A 9,870-nucleotide genomic window follows, 5' to 3' on the forward strand; every position below is an offset into this window, starting at 1 on the left:
AGTATTCTTTTTCAGATTCCTGCAGTCAGACACTAATCGAGTCTGATTCAGTGATCATCAAACCTGATCAGTCCCATAAACTGACCTGCACAGCCTCTGGATTTAACTTTGGTGGCTACTGGATGGCTTGGATCAGACAGGCACCCCCCCCCCCCCCAAAGAATGTTTGGTTAATGCTGATCAGTAATTAAGGCTCTTTGTTACGGAGAACCTGATGTCAAGGAAAATTCATAAGGATTTAAATGATAAAGAGTCTTTGTTGGTCACTTGTACATTACAGCACAGTGAAATTATTTTCTTTGTATACCCCAGCATGCCAGGAAGATGGGGTCAGGGCACAAGGTCAGCCATGATACAGTGCCCCTGAAGCCCAACAGGGGCAGCTTGGTAGCACAGGAACTTGAACCCCTGACCATCAGTAACCCAAAGCCTTAACCCAAAGCCACCACTGCCCTTAAGCAAGATCAGTTGTTTAATTTTATACAAGTAATCCGCTACTTAAACTTTTCATTTGAAATGTGAATTTGTGTGATGTTACAGTGTATAAACACAAACTTTTTTTTTCCATTCAGAGACATTCTTCTTCAAATGGTTTAAGGGGTGATTGGATAATTAAGGTTTCTCAGCTTGTAAAAATAGATCTACTTGGAACTTTTTCTGATAGTGAAACATTCTGTTGTAGGGTTCTACACAGAAACTTATTATCATCCACTCATCTATACACTGAGCAGCCTGTGGTTGTGGATTTAATACATCCATAGTGGTCATGGACACTCCCTATTCAAATAGAGTCGGGTATAAACAGCATGTTCTTGGCTGTTCAGGTTTCCAGTGAGCTCTGTGATAGATAACACTCCCATACACTTTAAATCTGGGTGAAGCAGAATTCAGAAGGATGATTTTAGGACATTGTATTTTATTTGTTATCATTTCATGTAAGTTTCAGACTTTTTCATGTGATGATTACTAGGAAAATTAACCATTCTGTCGCGATAAACATTATACCATAACATTACCTAGTTGTACTCTTCTCTTCCAGATTCTTATGGACAGTCCCTGACCTCCTCTGCTTCTGTGGTGAAGAGACCTGGAGAGTCAGTCACTCTGTCCTGTACTGTCTCCGGATTCTCAATGGGCAGCTACTGGATGAGCTGGATCCGTCAGAAACCACGAAGAGGACTGGAATGGATCGGATACATTGATGGTGGCACTGGCACTGGCTTTGCTCAGTCTCTGCAGGGCCAGTTCTCCATCACTAAAGACACCAATAAAAACATGCTGTACATAGAAGTGAAGAGTCTGAAAGCTGAAGACACGGCTGTTTATTACTGTGCACGAGACTCACACTGACACAACAGACTCCAGAGCTGTACAAAAACTTACACAAACATGTCCTCATGAGCTGTAAATATTCCCTCAGCAGGAAACTGAACCCCAGAGACATTTATTATAAACAACATCCATTAATTTTAGTGCTCAGTTTTATTTCTCCTTTTGTCTTATTCCATTAACAGTCAAAATTCCTCTATAAAATTTTCAGCCTTTTCTTTTATTATCTCAACATTAAGTATACGCAAAGACATTAAATGATAAAACATTCAACTGCATTACATTTCAATTCTTGATAAAAACATAACTCATAAGAAAACTTTTAGCTAATTCATTTGTTTCTTCATTTGTATGGCAGGATAAGTGATTTGGCTGTCCTATTGGCTCTGCTTGGTATATGATTTCGGCAGACCAATAGGATGAGAGCTACCCGATTATTTAAGGACCCTTATTTTGATAATCAGATAGGTGTCCTGGTGATTCTGAGTCCTACTTTCGGCCAGGTATGTGCAGGCTTTGTCATGGCGTAATGAGGTGAACACCTCAAGGCTAATTTATTGTTTATAGTCTTAGAGTGGCGCAGGTAGCGCCAGAGATCGCGTTCATTGATCGCAACATTTATCCGGTGGCTGAAATCTGTGTGTGGGTCGAGCCGCGGTACCTGTGAGTAATTATACAACTTCGCGTCTGCTGTTTGTTCAGTTTAATGCAACGTTCATCTCTCCCTTTTTCACATCGGGACTTAGGTAGGTTTAGGTTGATACTGTGATCTTTGTGTCAAGGTGAGAGTGGGGAGTTGAGTAAGTCTTCTCTAAGACAAACCCCTAGCCGAAGACACTACATGTGACGTCGCTGCTGTTTTGCTTCAACAATTGTTTTGTTTGGGTTTTTGTTTTACCTGATTTTGTTTTAAGGCCACTTTCTTTGTTTTGATCTTTTGTTTTGTTTGGGTGTGACTTCCAATGAATTGGATGACTAGTCCTGTGGTCCTTACTGAGCTGTAGCTGGCCTGCCTTGTTTCTGCCAAACCTGGGCCTGGAGAAGTGTTTAGTTTTAAAATGCATATTGTGCTTCATGGGAGAGCAATTTTATATTTACATGTCAAGCTTAAATGATTAAGTGTCAAATCATTTTTATATTCGTGCTCATCTCACTCATGTTCCTTGCCCTGATTGGTGAAACTTGTGTGCCTTTTTATTTGGGAGTATTTCCCTGGTCCTCCCCCAGGGTGGTGTAGTTGGACTTACTGAATTGGGGATAAACAAATCCCTCCACTTGGGAATGCCACATATGCAACACTGAAACTATATTTTGATTAAATTTAATTTATTCCTTTAAGAATCTGTCTATTCTCATTTATAAATGAGAATGTTTGAAGAAATGCTGTACTGTAGGCAGACCACCATAACAAATGTTAAAACCTAACCCATACTGCATGCAAATCTTTCTAACCTCAGCCAGATAAATACACTGCAAGTACACAGCAGTCTGTGTTTGAGTACAGCAGAGGAATCGTGAGCTGGCCTCTTCTGATGTGCCCTGAGTAAACATGTCTCTCTATACCTTACTCACCTTCTTATATGCTCCATATTTCAGCCTGAGTTGAAGTGTTTAATAGCTTCTGTGTTTTACCATTCTCCTCTTCTCAGATGTGCATGGCATCAGTCTGACCTTGTGTCATACTGAGGTTAAACCTTCCAGAGCTTCCTTTAAAACTCACTTCAGCATCTCTGGAGATACAAGCAACAATGTGCTTTATGTAGATAGCAGTAGTTTGGTGCCAGAAGACACAGCTGTTTATTATTGTGCAAAGACACACACAGCTGTACAGTCATCTCACTGAGATGTACAAAAAGTAAACTGTGTGTGAAGTTTATTTTGAGTTCAAACCTAAACTGTACCATTTATGGAAATCCATCACATCGTATATACATAAAGAAATCTCATGTGATTATAGGCAAGATGAAAGCACAATGAATGGATAGAAAAGTCTAATGCAACATTTCAGTAGTACTCAATTATTTAGCTTTTTCACAGACAATAAAACTTACCTGAATGTTTGACTTGCACTGTACATATTTATATTTTATATACTTGCATATCTGCACCTCATGCTTTCCATTATGCTTTAATTCCTCTGAGAGGTGCTGTTTCTCTACTTGGATAACATCTACCCAACATGTTGAGGTTAAAATGACAGATTAAAAGGACTGAGAGGACTGTTCTCCTGGCATTTCCAGCAAAATCCCAGTGTCATAATGTATTTACAACACTCCTTAAAAACTAAGACATTACATATCTGTGTCTTTAAAAAGGTTGCATGATCCACACTGTTTGATAAATTAGTAAGTAAATAATAATAATAGCTATTATATGCTGTGAATGTGTACATGTTAAATTTGCAGGAAATGTAATGACTTTGGTTTTATTACACCTGTGAAAGCTTAAACATGATTAAAAGACTGATGTATCTATATTGTGGGGGGAAAATAACCAACATAGGTGGTTAGAAAACATCACAATTAAGTTCAAACAAAAAATACACAGACGTGGGCAGGAGAGGAAAAATATTCTCTATTTTTAATTCCCTTTATTATTGATGTATAACTAACAGAAGTTGGTGAAGAGGTTTCTGTCATGTAAGTTTTTTTTTTTGTTTTTTTTTCCATTAAAAAGTCACATTCTCCATCATAATTTAAATGTTTTAAATATGATCTCCCCTCATCACCAGATATGCAAATATAAGTATCAGGGCTGGATATCATTCTATGAGATGTGATGGACTCTGTTAAACTTGGGAGAACAGAGAAGACCCCAGTACAAACACCACACACCATGATCTCTACTGCTCCTGCTGGCAGCTGCTTCCTGTGAGTGCTTTATCAAATTCATTCATTTACTACAATACAATAAATGTGCAGCATATATTGAGATCACCATGTGTTTTCCTCCACAGATGTGCATGGTGAGGAACTGATTCAGCCTGCTTCCAGGACAGTCCAGCCAGGCCAGAGTCTTTCCATCAACTGCAAGGTTTCATATTCAGTTACCAGCTATAGTACAGCTTGGATCCGACAACCTGCAGGAAAAGCTGTGGAGTGGATTGGCTACATCAGTACTGGTGGTAGTACATATTACAGTGATGAACTGAAATAAGTTCAGCATCTCCAGAGACACTGCTACTAACACAATAACAATTGGAGGACAGAATCTGCAGACTGAAGACACAGCTGTGTATTACTGTGCAACAGTCACAGTGACACAGAATAGTGGATTACAAAAACTTTGAGACATGTTGCAGACATCCTCTCAATGTGACTAAAACCATTCAAAAACATGTCAAACTTTTACTTTCTTCAAGTGGAGTGAAATTTTAACAGCTTGATCTATTTTTTAATACACAAACAGTAGTTATTGTTTATAATAATAACAATAATAATAATAATAATAATAATAATAATAAAGGAACTGCATAAAAATGAGTGCTCATTTTGAATGTTTATTCACTTCATTTTACAATTAAATTAAAGTACAATTAAAAATCATGATAATTAGCGAATAGAACACTTGGGGTGTGCTGTTACCGGAATTCATGTGATGGTGTAATGTGATGCAGCCCGATGTGAAGTGGACTTACTGTTACCACCTGAATTTACCATCAAGTTTTCCAGTAACAGTACATCCCATGGTTTATTTCTCCCATAACACAATTTGTCAACACTAACAAGTTTTTGTTTATTTTTTATACTTAGGCTGATAAATTTTATCCACTAATAATTACATTTAATTGTATGGCACATCTGTAAAATAAGCTAAGCTCCCTTTATCACACATCATAGTAGTTAGAAACAGTTGTTCCCTCTCCAGTCTCTTTTTTTTTTGTCTCTCTCTCTCTTGAAGTTAATGAGAAAATAAAGAGCAGTTTGTCATCATGCTGAGAAACCCCAAAGTGCAAAGTCCTCTGTACTGAAGAATAGTCTGTGTCTGAAAATTTACTGACACTGGAGACTCCTTTCATAAATATTACATAAACTTCTCCTTACAGATAGCTACTGATCAGAAGGTTAGGGGTTCAAGTTCCAACACCACCAAGGCCCCTTAACCCTGTCTGCTCCAGGGGTGCTGTATCATGACTGACCCTGCACTCTGACCCGAGCTTCCTAACAAGCAAAGAAAAGAATTTCACTGTGCTGTAATGTATATGTGACAAATAGAGGTTTCTCATGTGAGCCACAATTGGTAAGAGGGAACTAGAACTACCTATAATCAAGCAGCTGTCTATATTGTGTTATGTGAAAAGATTCATTTCTTTGATTTTAAATGAAAATAATTGTAATCCGATTACTTTGTTTTTTGAAATAACTAATGGATTACATTTACCAGTGTTTTGTATCCTGATTACAGAATGCTGTTACATGTATTCCATTACTCCCCAAGCAATTTTTGCCCTGCTGTGTTTTATTACTTACTAAATGTGGTTGTATTGTAGTGTGTTTGCTTATTCACCTGAAAACACCTGACAGTCCATAAACTTACATATTAACAACTAAGTAAAGCTTCTGATTTATTAAAACATAAATGCAAACAGGGTTGATAGATTTATTTAAATAGACAGGGTATGGTGTCCCATGTATTTTTTTTAAAATATATATTTAAAATGACATGTTTGATAGATGGGGAGGTGATTTGATTTAGAAGACTCCCTCAAATGTATCCTTATAGAAGGAGAGTCTCTATGCAAATGTCCTTCCCTGTTATATATTTAAGCAATGAAGACCAGATTTATTCTGCTTCAACACACACCATGATCTCTACATCCCTGCTGCTGCTAACAACTGTGCACTGTAAGTGTTTTTACTTTTGACATAAAAATGGCTTTTGGGCACATTTTCATTTTATAAGATTAAAATAACTTTTTTTTAACAGGTGTCCACTGTGTTGAGCTGATCCAGCCCGGATCCACACTCATAACCCCTGTTCAGTCAATGACTCTGACCTGCAAAGTGTCTGGATATTCAGTAACTGATAGCAGCTACTGTACAGACTGGATAAGACAACCTGCAGGAAAAGCTCTGGAGTGGGTCGCAGGAGCATGTGGTGATGGTAAAACCTACCACAGTGAGAAACTGAAAAGCAGGTTTCAGGTTTCCAGAGACACGTCCAACGGCACAGTAACACTAACAGGGCAGAACATGCAGACTGAAGACTCAGCTGTGTATTACTGCGCTCGTGAACCACAGTGAGACAGATCAACAACATCCCTGTATAAGGACACCCAGTACAGAAAACTCTTAAGGGCAGGGAAACAGTGTACAGTCTCAATGTGTTCACTGACACTTTTTCATGAATAGTGTATATTGTTAATAACATGTATAAAAACAATTGTTTCTATCTAGCAGGTGTTTTGATGTATACATTAAAATGAATTATTTTTACATTAAACTAAATACAATATTGTCTTTTGCTTTGGTTTGTAAAGTAGTTGTGCATGGTAAGCAAGTAGATTGGAAATCTAAAAGAATTTTAGATATCGAAGACTGTAGATAACTGTGAAATAGTTTCAGAAAATGAATTAATGTTATAATTTGGTTGGTGTTTACCTTGCATTACGGTGCAGCGCTGCTGAATTCTCAAATCTGATTGGTCAGAGGTGTTGATTAGTTCTATAACAGCAGCTGTGACAGTAGTTCCAGCCAGAAGGCAAATCAAAAATTTATATTAATGCACTTATTCTAATACGTTATAATTTCTATGAAAACACCTAACACAGAGACGTGTGTTGTGGGCGCTCCACATAATCCAATTTCAAAACATGTGTAATTGTTTATGTTTAAACTTTATTTAGCATTTTTTAAAGCAGTCTTCAATATCATCACTTTTTAACAGTCAGAGATAAACCAGTAACTTTAAATGTTGTTTCACTAAAAAGTCATATATCCTCAACACCAAGAAGCTCCTCCCAATTTTCAAAGACTTTAACCTCCCATCATCATTGCATTCTCATGAGACACATTCAGTATCACTCATTATCTGATACACATCTGGATTTTGTCTTTTTTTATCAGATGCTTTCACTATTTGCATATTTTATGATTATTTCTGTTTTTAGTATCTAGATTAACTCAGGATGTCACGTCTTGAGACGTAACGCAGATAGGACAGATGCAAGTGCAGTTCAACAGTTTTATTAAAGAGAGACACAGGTAGATAAATCCAAATCGTAATCCATAAACGTAATCCAAAACATGCAAAATGTCAGGCGATCGGCAAACATTCATAAACAGGGCAAAGCAGGAATCAAGGTCGCGGTCACGGAAAACAGGGTCGAGAAACAAAACAAGCAACATAAACAATGACTTGGAACTGGGAGCGGAAAAACCAGCAATGATCTATGACTATGACAAGGACTCTAAACTAAGTATCTTAACTATTCTAATCTACTATACTATATTTTATCTAATATTCCGCGCCGTGTGCTGGGAGGCGCGCGGTATATATGTAAACATAATCAGCGCCTTGATTGCTGACGGCTGAGCAATCTAGACACACACTAAACAACAGCCAATGACAGAACTGGGAGGAGACATAACAGAAACAAAAGCATGTGTCAAATGTACACAATGTCACGGTTGTCAACAAACGAGAAGCAGGTGCTCGCTCACCTTGCTCGTGCACGCGCGCCCACATGCTCTCCCGCACGCTGCTTAAAGGGGAAACCGTGACACAGGATATGTACCATTTTCAAAAGCAAAATAAATAAAAAGTAATAATAAAGAACAAGCCTCCTTTACCGCTTTGTCATCACCAGGATAATCACAAACCTCTGCTGTATTTGAGAGTTTCACATTAACACAGCAGATGAACATAATGTGTTGAAGGTTTAGTTGCTGTTCCTCTTGGTTACATCATCATGACTCACATTTATTCCATCATGATGTCATGATGCAAATCCAGAGTGCTGTGTGTCCATACAGTATTTATGTGCAGCTGAGCTGAATGGAGAAGTCGAGTCTCATCAACACTCACCATGAAAATCCCATTCTCATTATTCCTGCTACTAATCAGCCTCATCAGTGTGTTCTCATGCTGAATCTCAAATATATTTTACATTAGTATTTTTTAATACACTAATGTTTTTCTTTTATGTGGCAGGCATTCAGTGTCAAAGTCTGGAGTCTATTCCCACTGGTGCAGTGGTGAAAAAACCTGGAGAAACTCTGAGTCTTTACTGTGAAGGATCTGGGTTTAACTTTGGTAGCTATGGCATGCACTGGATCAGACAAGAAGCTGGAAAAGCACTGGAATGGATTGGGGTTATCTGGTGTGATGCCAGTAAAACGATATATGCCAAACACATTGAGGGACGTTTGGAAATTACCAGAGACAACTCCAAAAACATGGTGTAGCTGCAGGTGACTGGTTTGAGTGCACAGGACTCCGCTGTGTATTACTGTGCACGAGACTCAAACTGACACAACAGACTCCAGAGCTGTACAAAAACTTACACAAGCACATCCTCATGAGCTGTAAATATTCCCTCAGCAGGAAACTGAACCCCAGAGACATTTATTATAAACACACACACGTGTGTGTGTGTGTGTGTGTGTGTGTGTGTGTGTGTGTGTGTGTGTGTGTGTGTGTGTGTGTGTGTGTGTGTATGTTTGTATGAATGTATGTATAAGTGAAATAAATATAAAAAATTTTTTTTATAAATTTAACCTATTTATTTGCCGTGCATTACAGATAAACCTTGCAGTAACTATTGCCTGAGATGTTGTTTTAGAAAATTAACCTTCTGAACCTACTGAATGTTCTGAAAATATATTCTGATAAAATGTAACTGATTTATTTGTTGGTTTGTTCCTTTAAGAATTTGTCTGCACATGTTTGAAGAAATGCTGTACTGTAGACAGACTGCCATAATTAATGTTAAATACTTAACCCATACTGCATGCAAATCTCCCCAACCTCAGACAGATATAAATATACTGCAAGTACACAGCAGTCTCTGTGTTTGGTCGAGTACAGCAGAGGAATCATGAGCTGGCCTCTTCTTCTTCTTCTGATATCCTCTGTGCCCTGTGAGTAAACACATCTCTCCACACCTTACTCACCTTTTTATATGCTCCATATTTCAGTCTGAGTTGAAATGAAGTGTGTTTAATAGCTTCTGTATGTTTTACCGCTCTCCTCTTCTCAGATGTGCATGGCATCAGTCTGACCTCATTTCCTGCTGAGGTTAAACCTCCCGGAGCCTCAGTGAAGTTGTCCTGTCAGATTTCTGGCTATGCCCTCACTAGCTATGGCACAGGTTGGATCAGACAGCCTCCAGGAAAAGGCTTGGAGTGGATCTGGATCATATGGGGTGGTGGAAACATAAACTTTGGAGCTTCGTTTAAAACTCGCTTCAGCATCTCCAGAGACATGAGCAACAATGTGCTTTACATAGATATCAGCAGCCTGGTGCCAGAAGACACGGCTGTTTATTACTGTGTAAAGTCACACAGCTGTACACCTCACTGGGGACTGAACAAAAATTAA

General features: G+C 38.3%; 1 pseudogene and 2 gene segments (V, D, J or C); all 3 read left to right on the forward strand.

Moving 5' to 3' along the window:
• The first annotated feature begins 830 nt into the window (after positions 1–830).
• LOC108278031 (Ig heavy chain V region 914-like) lies at positions 831–1,350 on the forward strand. The segment is given in 2 exon segments: positions 831–935; positions 1,040–1,350. Coding segments are annotated over 2 exon segments (351 nt in total).
• Positions 1,351–4,168: 2,818 nt separating this feature from the next.
• Positions 4,169–4,818, forward strand: LOC108278097 (Ig heavy chain V region 914-like; annotated as a pseudogene).
• A 4,549-nt stretch (positions 4,819–9,367) lies between these two features.
• LOC128634982 (Ig heavy chain V region 914-like) lies at positions 9,368–9,870 on the forward strand. The segment is given in 2 exon segments: positions 9,368–9,410; positions 9,530–9,870. Coding segments are annotated over 2 exon segments (384 nt in total).

Source organism: Ictalurus punctatus, chromosome 2 (genome assembly GCF_001660625.3).
Source record: "Ictalurus punctatus breed USDA103 chromosome 2, Coco_2.0, whole genome shotgun sequence".
NCBI lineage: Eukaryota > Metazoa > Chordata > Actinopteri > Siluriformes > Ictaluridae > Ictalurus > Ictalurus punctatus.